This window comes from Myotis daubentonii, chromosome X, assembly GCF_963259705.1.
Source record: "Myotis daubentonii chromosome X, mMyoDau2.1, whole genome shotgun sequence".
In the NCBI taxonomy this organism is placed as follows: Eukaryota; Metazoa; Chordata; class Mammalia; order Chiroptera; family Vespertilionidae; genus Myotis; species Myotis daubentonii.
The window spans coordinates 28821047-28839964 of NC_081861.1; the positions used below are offsets into that span (position 1 = coordinate 28821047).

The 18918-nt window shown below is 41.0% G+C and overlaps 1 protein-coding gene across 6 annotated transcripts in view; it reads left to right on the forward strand.

The window, feature by feature from the left end:
• HS6ST2 (heparan sulfate 6-O-sulfotransferase 2) overlaps positions 1 to 18918 on the forward strand; it is a 320027-nt gene that overhangs the window by 248683 nt on the left and 52426 nt on the right. For 4 of the 6 annotated variants that reach the window (XM_059680359.1, XM_059680360.1, XM_059680363.1 and 1 more), the window contains one exon: positions 11990 to 12076. The exons of the other annotated variants lie outside the window; for them this stretch is intronic. In XM_059680359.1, coding sequence (XP_059536342.1) covers positions 11990 to 12076 — 87 coding nt within the window. The remainder of the gene's footprint in view (positions 1 to 11989; positions 12077 to 18918) is intronic. 6 annotated transcript variants of the gene reach the window in all.

The window sequence follows — 18918 nt, forward strand, 5'->3', positions numbered from 1 at the left end:
TATGACTGACTGAAATTCTAATTATTCCCGAGCCAAGATTTTCTTGAAGTTTTGAAGGCAAGGGAAGAACAATAAGGCCCGTTTCTGATTTTGCACACAATAGAGGAAGCAAACAACAGGAACAATAATGAAAAGCAGACCAATGGTTTCTTTGGGAGATTATAGCAACCATATTTGCATAAACTTTAGTACAGTTCCTTCATTTTTTAGACACTAAAACAGTTTCTTGTTTTATCTTTGTTGAAATAAATGAGGCCAGACTGGAAAAAATATATCCAAGGCCTATAATTATGGATTTGTTTGGTGCAAGATGCTTCCTTCAGCATATTTCAGGTCATCCTTTCCAGGAATTGATGAGAACGGGTTGTATATGATCAAGAGGTTTGTTTTCTATCAAATACTCTTGGCATTATAAAGGACAGCATGACTGATGAAAGACTACAACTAATCAGAAGTAACATGAGAAAGTAACTATGGGGAAAGTAACATGCGGTAGCTAGAAACCCAAGACACAAAACTGGCTTATAATCAGCAAATGAGTCTCTTACGATTGCAACACTCATGCCCCCAGATCCAGTGTCTCCTTTGGCTTGCAGGAGACCACTTTTTCCACTCTAGCTTATTCTTCTTAACTTTCTTCCCAGGCTTTTCTCTTCTCATTCTATACACTCTCTTTGTGTAATCTCTTCTACTTTATAAAGTTATCAACTACCACCAATATTCTAAAGATGCCTAAGTCTCTGGAGACCATTCCTCAACTGAGCTATCTATACCCAGCTAAGTTGTGCATCCATTTTTCCAATTGTCAATTAAACATGTTGCTTGGGCATCCTACAGGCACACAAAACTCAACATAACCACAAACAGAACCCGCCATTTCCTTCTGCATACTCTCCCCTCACCAAAAAAAAAAAAAAAAAAAAAGGAAAAAAAAGAAAGAAAGAAAGAAAAAAGAAATATGTTGTCCACCATCTTTTTTTTTGTTTTTATTACTAACTTTGCAAATGGAGGCACAATTTATTCCTGTTACCTTATCTTTGGTCCTACGCCTTCCTTCCTTGCTCTGTACTCTGTGGGTGCTCTGGCCCTATTTGTTAGGTGCCTGCCAAGTTCTTTTATTAACTTAATGTTGCATCCTTGTGTATATCCCTTCTCCTCTCCAGACTTTACTAACTCTAAGGACGCTTATAGTTCAGTAGTTCTATAACTCCTTCCTTTGAATGGGGCGGGGTATATTCAACAGAGAGCCTCAGTCTTTGGCTCAGCTAAGAGTCTTGGGTTAGACCAGTGATGGCAAACCTTTTGAGCTCGGCGTGTCAGCATTTTGAAACACCCTAACTTAACTCTGGTGCCGTGTCACATATAGACATTTTTTTGATATTTACAACCATAGTAAAACAAAGACTTATATTTTTGATATTTATTTTATATACTTAAATGCCATTTAACAAAGAAAAATCAACCAAAATAATGAGTTCGCGTGTCATAGGTTTGCCATCACTGGGTTAGACTATACTGTTACTAAAAACTCATATTCATGAATATAAGTATATTGTTATAAATTATACAAGGTATATAATTTTTTTAAAATCCTCACCCAAAGATGCCAAAGATGTGCGTCCTGTTTTTTGTGTTTGTTTTTTTTTTTTTTTAAGAAAGAGAGAAATCAATGTGAGAGAGAAACATTGATCGGTTCCCTCCCATAAGCGCCCCTACCGAGATCAAACCTGCAACCTTTTTGGGTGTACAGGACAACGCTCCAACCAACTGAGCCACCCAATCAGGGCCAAAGTCTAGCATTTAACAGTGATTAGTGGGTGAGATACAACAAGAAATGTTTTTCTCCCATGAACTGTTAGAATTTAATCTTTTATGAACACACACTGTAAAATAATTCTTAGTTTTCCAAATTTTAAGACAACAGAGCAAAGCCAACTATTGGGTTTAATTCAAAAAGGAAATTTAGAAGTGATATGTACATATCATGGAACAGATAGCATTTGCAGAGGAGACCCTACTTAGAAATAGCATGCATTTAAATAAATGTGTGATATCTAAATGAGTGAAGCTTGAGCAGTTTAAAAATGAAAACATTTTCAAGATTTAAGATAAAAGTGTAAAAACCTTTGGTGTAGAGACTCAGGGCTGTTAAGAGACCCATTGGAACATGGTTGAGAGAAAATTTCTGCTACTTCAGTAAGTATTTTCAACACCTTCTTGACATGGCCCTTATACTTGATTTCTAAGGAGCCAACTGGACTTGTAAATTTTCAATTCATTCACCCCCTTAGAAAAGCACCTAAGATGCCAAATTCAGCAACAAGGATATATTTGAACACTCCTGGCTTTGGACACCAACATGTAGCTAGAGAATTGTGTCCAGATGCCCCAATGTTAAGTTCAGAGGCCTTTGTTAGGCAGGACCAACCTGCCTCAGTGACTCAACTTCTCAAAGTTACTCCAGCTCTGTCAAGGACAGAATAACCCCAGCTCTGCCTGATTCCAGTGCCTATACTCATTTTACAATCTCAAAGTTATCTCCAATTAGTTTGGCAACACCATTCTCCAAAGTTTCTGACTCCTACTGGTTTTACCCTACTTGAGTTTCATATCTGTGGGCACTGGATCTGAGAAACGGTACCAGAATAGGCTTTCACCTATTTAGGCATACAGTGTTTTCTGACATAAGTCATTTGAACAAAAAACTAAAGCCACATGAATGTGTTACTAAATCTCTACCCTAATATGTGTTAGTTCAATTGCTCAAACATGTTAGAAGCCAAATATATCAGGATGGTGGTCAGTCAACAGTTATTGAAAAACTTCTGGGGTTTTGTTTAGCTTCTATATTTGTAACAATGTTTCAAACTGCAAGCTCAGAGGCTGGCAGCGGCAGGCGGGGAATGTTGGAGTCCTCCGTCACTGAAGCAAGCAAGCCTCATGTTCGCTTTAAGATGCCTGGCTGATGGCCGCCATCTTGGCTGGCAGTTAATTTGCATATTGCCCTGATTAGCCAATGGGAAGGGTAGCAGATGTACGGCTAATTACCATGTTTCTCTTTTATTAGATAGGAGATATATATATATATATATATATATTGGCAGCAGAGTGGACAATCTTGAAAATCCCATAAGAACATATTTAGTAGAAAGTAAATGGAAAGTGACTTCACCAGGGAAAAGGAAATGCATAAGTGATCAGTCCCCTGCCTCCACCGTGACTCCTAACGCCCTTGGTTCATATCATCCTGCAGTGCAATGTCAGTATCTCACTTCTATATAAGTGGTCTGACTTGTCTTGTTTCTCTGTGTTCTAATTCCTGCCACAGCAGTGGCCTCTTTGGCTTTTCCTTAAAAGGTTCACTGAGATTTTTCTGTCCTACTCTGGGGATTCCCTAATGTACCATGTTTACCAACTGGGCTCCAGTTGTGAATTTTTAATTATGCCAGAACATTTTCAGTAAATGGAATTTCAAGTTCAATTAATGCTGTCAGATCCAATTTTTTTCTCACCTGCTATTGAGCTCCACTCTGTGGTGTTTGCAGTAATTGCCACTTCTGTAGGAAAGAGGAGCTTCTCTAGAGCAGGATGTCTGTCACCAGCCCATTGCGTTCTCCTCTTTTCTGACTCAGGAGTAATATAGTGAGGGCACTTTATCAGGCAGATTCTCATTACATTGTCTGGAAAGCAGGGACTATGGATAGATAGGGTTCATTGTTATCTTTGTTGCCCCTGAGTATGGCTGTCTCATGCTTCTTTTGAGGCAGCAGTTCTCGAAGTGTGCTCCATAGTCCAGCAGCATCGACATCCCTGGGAACTTGTTAGAAGTGTAAACACTCAGGCCCTATCCTAGACCTGTTGAATCAGAGTCTCTGCCCACCTTCTGCATTTTTAAGTTCTCTAGGTGGTTGCAACATTTGATTAAGTCTATGAGCCACTGTTAGGAGAAAAGTGTTTCAAACTAAGGATGGGAATAATTTCATTCTATTTTGTGAAAATACTCATAACCTGGATTTTATATTCTGACTTTTTAATGGGAACTCATACTCGTAATTTTTTTAAAATATATTTTATTGATTTTTTACAGAGAGGAAGAAAGAGCGATAGAGAGTTAGAAATATCGATGAGAGATAAACATCGGTCAGCTGCCTCCTGCACACTCCCTATTGGAGATGTGCCCGCAACCAAGGTACATGCCCTTGGCCGGAATCGAACCTGGGACCTTTCAGTCTGCAGGCTGACGCTCTATCCACTGAACCAAACCGGTTAGGGCCATACTCGTAATTTTTATTAGTAACTCAGCTTTACTTCTGCCGTTCCTGATTTCCCCAAGCAGAGGTGGCCACTCCAATTTATTTCTCTAGCACTTTCTCACACTGGCTTTATCCCATTTGTTACATTGTCTTGTGTATGTTAACATACTCACCTCCTCCACTAGTCTTTGGGTCACTTGAGGGCAGGAACCTAGTCACACTTATCATGGTGTTCCCAAGGTCCAAAACAATGTAAAGCATTTTTGCATGAATACATTGTTCAACATTTTATAATTTTCAAAACTACACTATGGTCCTAAGATATAGGATGGGCAGATGCGGAAACTGAAACCTAGAGAAGTTAATTGATTCAGTGGCTAGGTTGCAGACCCAGGGCTAAATAAAGGCCAAAGCTTGCCTCACTTTGGGAAAGGTAATGGCCATACAGTAGTTCCTTAACCACTGCCCTCATGAACTCAGGTCAACTCAGGAAGCCTAGGATACTTTGGCTTTCCAAGGGCAAAGTCCTTGATTTGCTCCCAGGCAGGCTGTCCCTACCCCCAACTGTGGTGACATTCTTGTTCCACCTCGAATGCTAAGAGAAGGTAGCTGAGGGTGCCAGTTAGTGAGGAACAGTGAAAAGACTGAGAACAGGAAACAGGAAGGGCATCATGCAGAGAAATAGGAGTGGAATTTAGTACCATTAAAGGTATAGTCCCTGATATATGCTTAGTCCTTGGAAAAGGAGAGCAAATCGGAAAAGATGTGAGCTACAAGTGAAGCCAAAGTTTAAAGCTCAGTTTTGTTCATCTACCAGACTGCCCACCTTACACCACGATGACAGCAGCATTGAATACACATTGTAAGGTGTTTTTGTCATGGGAATGGGTTGACAATGATTGCCACCCACCTCACCTCTTGGCACCCAGCTCACCTTGACATCTGTAAGTAGTCTAGCTGGACTAGGAGAATGGGGAGAAGTAAGCTATGGGCATGGGATGAAGAAAGTTACTGGCCCACACAAGGATAAGGCCTGTGATTTCCCTCATTAATCTTACCATTGGACTCTACAAACTGACTTAACTGAGTCAGGCTCTTTTACTTGGACCCCTGGGGTATAAGCCTTTGTAAATCCTCATAAACTGGGATGGAAGAAAGCATATTCTGGCATTTGCTGTCCCAAGCCTGAAATATCTACTCCATTATTCACAATGAGGCTGTCCCATCAGGCCTCATTGTTTATCTTACTTTGACTGCCACTTTGGAGCAATGACTGTACATCTGACCCTGTCTTTCTTCTTGAGTTGCACTGCTATCTCTCTAATTGCCTGCTGGACACTGTCCATCGACACCTTAACTCAATATGTTTGAAACCAAATCTGTCATCTTCTATAGTCCAGATTCCCCTCCCAGCTCATCTGTCTCTTTCATTGGCACCTCTGTTTTCACAGTCATAGTGCTTCCAGACCTTCCAGCAGCTTTCATTAGGCTTTATTCTCTTCCTCCACATGTAGTCAATTCAGAAGTTCAGTTATTTCCTAGTAGAGGCCTGGTGCACTGATGGGGGGTGAGGTGGGGGAGGGGGTCCCTCAGCCTGGCCTGTGCCCTCTTGCAGTCCTGGACCCCTCAGGGTATGTCTGCCTGCTGGCTTGTGGCTAGATGGCCTTCTGCTGCTGTACAGCCTGCTGGTTGAGCTTCAGCAGCTGCTGCATGTGCACAGGCTGGGCCACCACGGTCTGTCCTGCGAACACCATCAATTGGTGAATCAAGCATGGAGGCAGGCTCATCCTGAGCTCTCTGTGCTTCCCTGAGTCACTGAGTTGTTTAGATCGACTGCCTTCTACAGAGAATGGCACTGGAATTGGGCCTAAGTCGGCAGTCGGACATCCCTCTCGCAGTCCGAGACCCTTGGGGGATGTACCAGTGTGCCAAGTGGCACGTGGCCAGGAAGGAGCCCGAATCGAGGCTATGCCTGCTGCCCTCTGCTCGGTAGTGCTGCTGTGGAGTTGGGAGAGGCTGTTTCCGTGGCAGCTGCACTCGCCAGCCATGAGCCTGGCTTCTGGCTGAGCAGCGCTCCCCCTGTGGGAGCGCACTAACCACCAGGGAGCAGCTCCTGTGTCTGCCTCCTGGTGGTCAGTGCATATCATAGCGACTGGTTGTTCTGCCTTAATGGTCACTTAGGCTTTTATATATATAGATTGATATGATTTCCTTCTTTCCACCTTTATAACAACCATTCCGGTCCATGCTGTCAACATATTTCATGTCTTAATCACCCCAAACTATGTAATACCAAAACTATGATTTTCTGCTCTTCAATCCCCTATCTGATAGAGAAGCCCAGAGCTAGATGTGAATACAATAGTTGTAACATACAATGCCAGTGAGCTCTGATAGTCTGTAACCTAGGGTCCAAACTCTTGGTAAAGATGTAAGTGAACAGCCAGCATACATGAGAAAAAGTATAATTTAGGAACTGATTCATTTTCGTTCTTGATCCCAGTGAGGCATTTGGGGATATGCTTGCCTTCCCTGGGCAGAAACAGCATGTGTCAAGAGGTGAAGAGAAAAAAATAGCAACAATAATCAATAAGCTTATTGCTCCAGTCCCTGATGCCTCTGTGGTGAGTTGTTAGAGTGAAAAGTTAATGGATGGAAGGGGAGAGGGCAAGTTAATGCAAGTGTCCCAGCTGCGTTTTCCAAGAGCTCTGCGATCACAAAGTAATCCTGAGCTTATGTGTGAACGGTTTACCTGATCAGATTACTGTACTCAGCTTTATAGATGAGAATGCTAATACAGAAAAAAAATTGTATGCCTTGCTGGCAGTCAGCATAAGAACTCAAGATTCCTGAATAAATGCTTTGATCATAGGAGGTTGCTTCTGAGAGATCAGTTACACTGGACTTCAGAGCAATAAAGATGAGCTTTTCTCTTCTCTTAAAAACCTCAGTCAGTATTCACAGTTAAGCAAAGGGAAAGTAGGGGAGGAAGCTAAATAAAAGCCCAGCTTAGTGAACTGAACATTCTTTGCTTGGTGATGAGCAGAAATAAACATAATGGGTACAGGACACTTAAAGGGGCATGGACTCAAACTTGGACACTTAGGGTAGAAGAAAATGAAAAAGTTTGGAGCAAAGAAAGAGAACCACTCAGGACATAACCTCACTTGATAGAAAAATGAAATAAAGAAGTCTCATCAGCTCTAATTAAAGGAAATCAATATTTGAAGAGCTGTCTTGCTCAATAATAGCACCAGAGCAAAACATACTTCGAAATGTGAGCCCGTTAGAACATAGAAAAAGCAGGATTTTTTTTTGAGGGGGGGGGCAATTATTATTTAAAAAGCCTCTCAAGCCTGAACCGGTTTGGCTCAGTGGATAGAGCGTCGGCCTGCGGATTGAAAGGTCCCAGGTTCGATTCCGGTCGAGGGCATGTACCTGGGTTGCGGGCACATCCCCAGTAGGGGGCGTGCAGGAGGCAGCTGATCGATGTTTCTCATCGATGTTTCTAACTCTCTATCCCTCTCCCTTCCTCTCTGTAAAAAATCAATAAAATATATTTGAAAAAAAAATAAAAGGCCTCTCAAGAGATGACCACTGGTAGATATGTTGTAGAAGCACCTGTTTGGGGAAACAAATTAAATGGGCTTCTATCTCTGGAAGGGTATTTGTATTTTAAGTGCATTTTCTCATCCTGGCAGCTTTATGGAGTCGAGGGTTATCTCTAGGGAGTACAGAGAAGCTACCATTTCCCCAGAGACACTTGAAATAACCCCTTAACAATAGCTTGGGTTTCATCTTAGTTATCACTTACAAGAACACACACTGGAAAACATCAAGAGCTATACAAGATTGTTGTTATTCAGAGACACTAGCCAACTATCCATAAAAGCTTGCTTGAGAATCCTTTCTAAGCCCCCTGTCTTTGTGATCCACATGTTGATCAATCATCAGTAACTAGAATCCAGTCCTCCCAGACCATTCTTCTTCAGGGGTGGAAAATAGGTGACGTGTGTCATCACTTCCTTCTCTCACACAGTGCCAGACATTGATAATCAGTCATAGCATTCCTTTTCCACTGAACCCAAATGCAGCTTTTTTGTTTATCTGTTCAAATATTTTGGGCACCCTCATACGAACTATTTGGCAAGAAAGATAAATATAAACAACGCTATAAGCACCACATGCTAAGCGCCAAATAAAAGATTTGTAGACAATAAGTCTTGTAGGCCAACTCTCTCTTCTGAAATACAATTTCAACTTCCTAGGAACCTGAAAATTAATTTTTTAAATGTCAGTACTATTATAGTTAGAGCAACACAACTATTTTGTCATGGGTTTGAGATAAATTAATTCCAAAAAGAGCTTACAAAGTACTACAGGAAATGCAGAAGTTTCTGTATGCCCCCCATCAAGAAAGTGAGTGGTGTGTGTTTGAAATCACTAGGTTCTTCTCCCTTAAGTACCTCTCTGACGTAAGAGAAAAATCTAGATTGGAGTGGATGTGATTGCCATTTTGGGTTAAGCACACTGAATACCATTTCAGCATCAAATTATTCAATCAGAAACACTTTGAACCTGCTGAAGTGTTAGGTTAGTCACAGATTTCCCACCTGAATACAATGTGCAGAATACTACAGATTTCTCCCCAATTTTCTGGTGTTTGTTGGGCCTGTGGAAAAGAGCTCACTTCATAGATGGCGGCAGACAGCTGAGCCAGGCAAACAGGAGTGCTGGTACTCATTAACTTTTCCTATGAGGACCTCACCTGGAATTGTTTTCCTAGGCCTTTGATGAGGCAGAGTTGTGAGGGAGGGAGGAAAGAATCTTAACCTTAGAAGAGGATAGCTATTCAGGAGCAATGGAAGAAGCCTGGAGCCATGCCCTCGGGGATTTCAGGCCACAGCCTTTCAGATCACAACCCAAAGAGGAGATGAAAGTAAAGAGGGCTGACAAGTGCTCTAGAGACAGACAAAGTGATGACAGCTGGGGTAGGTCTGTTTCAGATGGGTGAAAACTAGCTCTAATTCAAGGCAGCCCCCACTTACCTATCTCATAGACTCCAAATTACTACCCATATACCCTAAAAGCAGGCAGGGCTTAGAAGTCCCTGGGATTGCCGGGTGTTTTATTGGCCAGGGTCCTTCGTAGCACATTAATGTTTGGGTCCTCGACCATTGTTTTTCTAAGGCTCCCAGAGAGTCTGCAGCTGCAGGGTTATCTTCTACTCTTCATGGGGCACTTCTGGAAAACTCAAGGTCCTTCTCTCTCATGCTATCAGAATTATGGCATCTTGTCCATACTTACTTAGGCAGCCTGGAATAATGATTCTTTTTTCCTCAAACTTTTCTATATAACAGGTATGTTGTCTACAAAGTTCAACTCCAAACCTGTTACAAGTTCTGCTTGGCCCCTCCCTCAGTTTCACATACATTTTACCCCTGTGAATGGATCTGCTATTTGCACAGTAGAAACATTTTGAGTTATTTGATTTTGTTCACCCCCACTCTTGGTGCCATACCTTCCGTGTGTGATTTTTCTGAGTGTTCGTCTTCATTCCCTTCAGATCAGCACTTGCAGGATTTGCCAGTAGGTCATTGGGGTCCTTATTCGGATCTTTGAAGGACTACCCCCCCCCCTCCAGAGCAGCAGTTAACAATAGTAAGGCTGCCACTGACAGCTGACAGCTTTCCCTAGTGTCCTGTTGTGCCTTGCATTGAGCTTAAACAGGATCACTTGTCATGCAGTTTATAAAGGACCCTTGTGCCCAAGGCCCAGACATGGGAATTTAGCAGTGGGAATGAGAGTTCTTTAATTCAAAAGAATGTGGATGCCTGAACTTAGTGACTCTGGGGAGTCCTAGATGACCACCTACTCTGAAGCTAGTAGCGGGCAAAATCAAAAGACCAAACCCCTTGTTTTAGAATGCTTCCAGTAAAGTTTCCCACCACCTCAAGTTCTATTGAGGGGCTAGAAGGAGGAAGGCTCAGTGGCCAGTGGCCAGGGCATGGAAATGAGGAAACTGAAACTTGCTCACATTTGGAACATATAGCATAGTGTGTCCTTTGCATTAGACTGCATTGACCTTCTGAAAGATACGGTTTTGAATTCTTCTGAGTTACAAGTCTTTTATCCACTTATTCAATGTTATTCCTTAGTTTCTGAGCTTGGTTCTGAAGGAGCAGGAGAGCTGGGATGGTGCCAGGTACAGTTAAAGAGTTCTTTGCCTGGAAGTCATAATGGATGGGCAGGGACAGCACAGTGTGAGTTCTGTAATCTCCACTCAGAATGTAGCCACATTTTTCTCAGGGAAGTGCAGAATCCAGGCATTTTGTCTCAGTGGACTTCTCACGCCTCCTTTGTGATAGAAGGTATGTCCACTTTCTCGAGAGTCACCCACCCCAGCACAAGTATCGAAGCTCACCTTGCTGTCTCCTACTTCAAAGCACTGCTTTTGGGACCTCCTGCACACTGAATCCTACCTGCTGGGGCTCTTGCTACCTGCCTGATTAGCTCTTGTCTGTACCCACACACATCTGTATTGCCTTTGCAATCACCAGGAACCCATGATCATCTCTTGTTCCAATCACATCCATGTACACTTAAAGCTGAGTGGTGCAGGGCAGAATATCTTTTGTGAGTCCCACCCCACATATAAAGACAACTACTTGCAAGAACCTAGTTCTGAGGTACTTAAAAGAGTCATAAACATCTGGTAAGCTCTTTAGCATTCTCTGAGACAATATTCTATGCCCTTGGATGGTTCTATTATACTCACTGAAAGCTAATATGTGCATTTTTCTTTTTCTCTACACTTTTCATAAAAGGTTATGCTGACGTAGACCTTACTAACAAAAGAAATCTTTCCGATGAAATCATGATAAATAATTCCACACATCATCAAATGGCGAGAAAGGCTTTGAATTGGTTTCCATGGAAATCTGAAGATGAAATACAGCAATAATTTCAAGGCAGAGCAGCTGAATTGAAGATAATGGTAAAAATAGTTTGATAAAGGAAATAGAATAAAGTAATCAAGAAGACTCCACTCAATTATTCCTTTTTGTTTACTTTCAAGTGATTAATTTGTCTGCATTTATTAACTAGATGAGATTAAGCAGACCATCCTAGTGATTTATTTTGTAATTGTTTCCAGGGTTTGACATAAGCTGTGGAATTATTGAAGGTGGAGATTTAAATTTAATTACTCATGAAGCAGGTGATGCTTCTCCTGAAAGAATAACTGAATTCATGGCCTTCCTGTGTTAACATTATGAATGAAAATTATTAATTCATCTGATATTATCTCCCAAAGACTTTTAGAAGTCAATTGGCATCCATATACTTCACTAAAAGTCAGCAGCTTCAGAACTGAACTTGTAATACAGAGGATCCAAACTGAAAAGAAAGGATTTCATGTTTAAGACTAATATTGCTAGAGCCTCCCTTGGAGCCCGGGCTGTGGTGCCATCATCAATGGAATCCACTAGCTCAAGCTTTCAATGCCAAAATAAGAGCTTTCTTTGAACTTGAACAATGGTTCCCATTCTCTTTACCTTTGGATGACATAATTCAATAAGATCATGCTTTATTTTGAGAAGAAAGAGAGAGATTAAGAAAAAAGAGAGGTAAGAGAGAAAGAGAGAGGTCTTGAGAGTCTTTAATTGAAATGACTAATTGCTTTGTGTCTCTGTGTTCATTGTTGTATATATTTTCTATTCTTTCTGTGGGTATAGTAAGGATAGACGGGGTTCTCCAAACACTAATCCAGATGCCAACTCTCCATCATCTAAAAAGGCGCGGAACACATCTAAGAGTGGGAAGTAAGTGAAAAATGCCCTTGTGCAACTAACATAGCTATCACAAAGCTGTGTGCTGTCCTCATTTTGTCATTCATTCCTATTCATTCAAAAGAGATTTGCGGAATGACTCCTGTGGCTAGTCACTGGGAAATTTAAATGAGTGAGGCAAGGGTAAGGAATATTGGGTGTGGGAAGGATTAAAGAAAGAGAAGGAGAGAGGGGGGAAAGTTAAGAGATGGCTTTGGAAAGATAGCTTTGAGGGTTGACTACAAAGGGCAAGGACTTATAGCAATGCAAGATTTGGACTATGAGTTTAAAAATTAAGGAAAACAGCACTTATCAATCATTTTATGATTTGCAAAATCTATGAAAATTTGTCTTTGATCAATACATGAAGATAGAGGGTTGATTTAAAAGAATCTGAAAGCCATTCCATAAATGCCCTGGTTTAAATACATGTGCATGTACATTGTAACCATATCACTGATTTACATAGTATATATATTCTTGTAACTAGCATGTACCATGTTCTACCTGAAACTGTCTTTGTGGTATCACCAAAACTTGTATTGGCTGAATATTTGCGATGTTGGATTTACTGCTTTGGGCTAATTCCAGAAAACAACATTGGCTGATGTCTCTCTCTCTTTGGATTTAGCAGAGCATGGCAATCTGGAATGGTGTGATCCCCTGCAGATGCAATATCTCCAATTAGGCACTTCCCTCTCAAAGTGGCCATAGTCCTTTGGTGAATGACTCGGGTTCTCTGTAAGCTGTCTCTCTCTAGGGTGTGGGACATTGGGACATTGTGACGGGCAGAAATACAGCTCAGAACAAGCACCCAGGCCACATCTAGGAGAAGATGAAAGATGCCTTCATCATGCTAAAAGCCCTAATCTAGCAATAAGATATGTCACTACAAGAGCATGGCTTTGCAACAGAAGGTGAATTTGTAATGGTCATATTTTTTATATATTCAGTCTTGGACCATAAATGATGCACTTTTAATGTGATCTTTTATTCAATTCCCAAAGTGACAGATATATTGGTTGCCTTTCCCCCCGCTCTTTTTCTCTTCCTGAGTACCATTTCAGGTTTGCATATGAAGTTGAATGTGGGCTATCCTGGAGAATATAAAAAGCAGTGGTGAAGACAAAAGACTACATCTTTGAAATCAGTTAGAAGTCATTTCAGTTATTTATCACTGAGCACCACAATCAAAATGCTGTCTAAATTATGGTGTACACATTCCCAATCAGCTGAATGTTTCCGCATTAGTCCCAATGCATCGTCAGCGTGCACTCTCAGTTAATAGAGACAGCATTGGAGAATCAGTTTTAACAACCCCATGCTTGCAGAAATGACAGGCCCTGTCCAGGTACCTTGTACACAAACACCACACTGACAAGGCAGGAAGCAATCTCCTATTTATTAGACCCTGATGTATAATTATGATGGCTGTTGCATTTTGAAAGGGGCATTGTTTTGTTTCTTTTGGCTTTGCAGGAACCTAGCGTCATACTTTTTGAGTGCAGGATCTCAGTGTGAGCCACAAAAGAAACAGTTGGTAGCATATGAGTTAAGATGACATAGAGAATGCATACCTAATGCCATATCCAGGTTGGTAACAGTGGGAGGCCAGCATAAATGCATTCTTAAGTAGATAAACACAATCTTACATTGCACTTGCTGCATTTGGACATATCCTAAGCTTATGCCAGGGTGAGGGCCTCCCTCTTCACACATTTAGAGCTAGATGTATCTTATTTTCCATGTATATAACTCTCAGATTGTTAGTTCCTTTTAATTCTTCATTATTGTTCTTGACTATAGATATAAAATAAAAAGTTTTCCAATATCCTCTTCATGGGTATGTATGCAAGCTATCCTTCTTTTTACTTATCTCCCATCAGTTTTCAGGGGTTAAAAAATTCTGTCTCTGCACATTTTCTCCTTCCAAGGATATTTTTGTCAACAGGAGCAGTACTGATCATCCATGAATATGGGGAAACTATTAGGAGGGGCATTATTCACACTTTCTAGAACAGTGTCTAGCAGTGGGTATGCACGTCTTTTATAGTTCAGAGTGGTTATTTCCTATATATTTTTTGTTTGTTTGTTTGGGAGTGCAAGGAGGTGATGGAAGGAGACAGATTTCTATACCCCAGGACATATTCCCGTGGTGTATTTTCACACTAGTCAGCATTGAGGTTGCTGCTCAGCTGGGTTTTCTTGTGTTATTTGACTTAATGACAGTGGGGTATGGAGCAGACTTTAAGAGTTTATGTTATTCTGAGGCAAGATAAAAGCTGGGAGATAGAGTGTTCTTTTCTTCTCTGAAAAGAAATTGGGTCTCCTGTTTTTCAAAGAAAAAAAAATGCAAAAGTCAAGGTGCCTCAAATATACATCATGGCTAAAAATAATATCTAATATGTGTTGAGGGCATGCTGTGGGTCAACCTCTTGATACATTTTGTCTCATAAATCCCAACTCACCAAAAGCTCATGAAATAGGCACCATTATTATTTCTATTGTACGTATGAGGAAATTGGAACTTAGAGAGGATATTGTGTGCATACATGGGGTCTCCAAATGAAAAATTTGGGGAAGACCCTATTTTAACATTAATATTTATAATAATAATATCTATACAATATTGAGCTTTTATTTTGTGCCTTTGTGCTAGACCCTGGGACAAAAATAGAGAAAAACAAGATACAATAAGTGCTTTTAAGGAGCTCACAGTCTTATTAGAGGAGAGACAGAAGATGGTGATGAGGTGTTTACAATGAAGCAATCATGAGGTGCTATGTTAGAGCCAATGCCAGGGTTGAGGTGGGGAAGACATCATGTGAGACAATCAATGAAGGCTTCTGAGAAATGACCCCTAAACCCTCTAATTATCTCCACTTACCAGGTAGCAAGTCTAGGTCATAAGTGGTAAATGCAAATTAGTCACTAAGGTGGGCAGAATCCTCAGATGTTGGTAAGAACAAGTTGGAGTTGTGGATTAGGTCAAAGTTAAAACTGAATGGCCAATGATGCCTTTTTTTCTGACTTCAGTCTATTTGGGGCAACTGACATGCAGTGTAGCATGCTGAGTAGCTTAAGAAACCTACAGCTTGAAAGTTACGTCAGTTCTGCTTGCTGTTTCATTACCTGGACCAGAAACTGGATAGTCAGCTCTCTATTTTGGGGAAGAACAGATGAAAGGGGATGTGTCTGAGTGGCAGAGCCAGACTACCCTGGAAATGACTTTGAGGGACATACACCCAATTTCTTCTCTGCCAACAGTGAACCAAATTTACAGAACAGAAAAAGAAGAAAAGAAAAACAAACAAACAAACACCAATCAGTGCAGAACCATACCTCTGAGAACAGGAAGCATAGGTTTTGCCAAGGTTGACCTATGGCCAACCAGGCCAGTTCACCGCATTTAACCTCACATTTCGTTCGCTTTGGTAATGTGGTTCTCTTATTCTGCCCAACATATCAGGCTACAGACAATCCACTGGCTGCTCCACTGGGTTGTTCCCAGCAAGCACTTAACCTGTGAAGGCTGAGCATACGTGGTAGCCACAAGAGCCATTACAAATTTTCATTTTGTATCAAAATATACTTTACATGAGACCAACTCTCTTGCTGAAAGATAAGGATATGAAGACTTAAGAAGGGTCGGTCACTTCCCACAGTCACATATCTAGTTAGTCACAGAGGTCTGCCTAGAATTCCGATCTTCTCATACTTGTCCCATGCTCTTTGTACAATGTATGCCACCGTTCTTCTCCCAGATAGCAAGATACTTCAACTAACCGTGCCAAAGGAGGCTTGGAGCCTTGTCTCAGGGTGTCTGGCTGAGTGCACTTCCCTCCATATACCATGATACCTGTGTGGGTTGGTTCTGTTAGCCACTGTGAAAATGGAGACTTTCGGGGAGAAATTCGAATCATTATACTTTAAAAAAATGCATCAGTAATAATGACAAAAGGAAATAGTATGCACTTTTTAGATGCTTTACTTTTCTCTAAAATACCATCATTTTAGTTGTGTTTGGACAGTCACGTTTTCTCAGCATTTTTGTTGAGTGATCTTAAGCCTTAACACACCACTTCATTCAGGAAACAATAAAGATAACTTGTGGATCACTACAGCTAGCCTCCCTCAAATCAGCCAACCAAGGTTGAGGTGGTGTGTGTGTGTGTGTGTGTGTGTGTGTGTGTGTGTGTGTGTAAGTAAACTGATTCACAGGCATCAATTTAAACATTAGATTGCAGGCAGTTGTTGCTGCTGATGTAAATCAGTCACTCCTCTCAGCCTGAAATGTTTTTCACATAGACTCAGGCTATGGAATGACAAAGACCTAGTTCAGTTTTCAAATACTAGTGAATGCCACGAATATTACAGGTCTAGACAGACCACCCAAGCAAAGTGCCTTGTAAATGATACCATAAATGTTGAACTAAATACCATAAATGCTGGCTAAATGAATCAGGCTAGAAAGAGAGAAAGATGCTGAAGTGGAGAAAAAGCAGTACCAAAGGGAAATATAAGATAACCAACTCAAACCTTGCTCACTTCACAGATCTACCCAGAGCCTACCCTGGTAGCAGATGCCACAGGAAGACTGACTCTCACTTGGCTCTGCTAAAATTGTCTCATAACAAACAGACCTGTTTATCTATTCAGCAGCCTCTAGATCAGCGGTTCTCAACATGTGGGTCGCGACCCCTTTGGCAGTCGAACGACCCTTTCACAGGGATCGCCTAAGACCATCCTGCATATCAGATATTTACATTATGATTTATAACAGTAGCAACATTACAGTTATGAAGTAGCAACGAAAATAATTTTATGGTTGGGTCACAACATGAGGAACTGTATTTAAAGGGCCAGAAGGTTGAGAACCAGTGCTCTAGATGAAAGTAGGAGCATATACCTTCATAAATAAACACACCAACAGTCTTTTGGTTTTGGTTGGCAGGAGCCAAAAAAAAACAACTTTACGGCTTTAGTAAAGATGAGGTGAGGTCTTGTTTCTTCTGTATGAACTCAGAGTGGTACAGTTTTATGTTCAGATTCAGCTGCTTATATGTACATCACTAGAGTCAAGTCCTGCATACTATGATCTCATGATTATGTCGTTTCCTCTCATTGAGAGCGTTGTATTACTTCTAAGACAGCAGGCTGTGACTACCACTGAAATACCTAGTTTTGCCTCTGTGTATGAAACTGTGTGTATGTGTGTGTGTGTGTGTGTGTGCTTTCACTTCAAAATGTATGTTGTATGAACATAGTAATCAATGGCTAAGTAAGTATTGAACTTTTCAAATAACTACTATAATTTTATGTGATGATGATGTCAATAGTACCTTATTTTACCTATTAGATTAAGTCTAATATCACAGAGGCTTGTGACAAACCAAAGCATTAAGCTGATATCTGTCCATCTCCATGCCTTCCTCCTTTTTTTTCACTCCCCCCTTTGTTCCCTCCTGCAATTGCTTCCTTATAGAAAAAGACAAATGACAAAATTATAAACTGATGTCAGAATGTATTCCTAGCCCAGCTGGCATGGCTCAGTGGTTGAGCGTCCACCTATGAACCAGGAGGTCATGGTTCGATTCCCGGTCAAGGCACATGCCTGGGTTGTGAGTTCGATCCCCAGTGTGGGGCATGCAGGAGGCAGTCTGTCAATGATTCTCTCTCATCATTGATGTTTCTATCTCCCTCTCCCTCACCCTCGCCCTCCCTCTCTGAAAAAAAAATTATATATATGTATAATTAAAGAATGTATTCCTAAACACAGCTTTCAGTATATTGTGCCTGAGAATGAGTTCATTTATAGCCTAATTGCCTTTTTCTTCAATATTCCCTATCCAGGGTCATGAGAGAACTTTGGTCACGGCAAAAAATTTGATCTTTCCCAGAAATTATATTTGTTAAGAAGGCAGGAACGTGGCCTATGACATTTGAAAATTACTTTTACTAACAAAGGTAAATAACACATAGGCTTGGAATACTTTGAAGTTTAACCTCCTGCTAATTAGCTGTAATATATGGCTGTTCAAAGACCTCTTTAAATAAATTAATCATGCAGCGTTGTGTGTATTTGAAATGACATCAGCTTTGGAGCCAGATAGACCTGGATTTGAATCCTGGCTCTACCGCTGATTAAATTTGTACATACCTCATTGGGCTATTATGAAGATAAATGTCATAATCCAAGTAAGTCCCTCCTAGCACCTGGCACATGGCAAGTGCTTAATAAATATCAACTCGTAATTATGCTTGCTTCAGCTGTCAACATATTGCAACTGAGGACAGTATGACCTGACCAAATGAGAACTCTGGTTGGCACAGCTTGCCTGGTTATCTGCTTTGCCAACTCCAGAAATGGGGAAACAGAAGCCCCATTACCACTGGCACTACATCAATAATGCCCAGAGATTGGCTAAGACAAGAAATTAGTGGAAGATTAAGAAGTAAAGAGTGCAGCCATGGAAACGTTTCCTGGGGGGTTCACATGCATCTCAGTGATAGTTAGGATATAGAGTATACTTACGAACATAATAAATGCCCTCCAAATATCTGACTGTCTATGCTGGTCATGGCTCTATAGCAGTGGTTCTCAACTTTCTGGCCCTTTAAATACAGTTCCTCATGTTGTGACCCAACCATGAAATTGTTTCCATTGCTACTTCATAACTGTGATGTTGCTACTGTTATGAATCGTAATGTAAATATCTGACATGAGGGATGGTCTTAGGCGACCCCTGTGAAGGGGTCGTTCGACTGCCAAAAGGGTCTCAACCCACAGGTTGAGAACCGCTGCTCTATAGTTTAGTCAGAAAGAATGTTCTGCT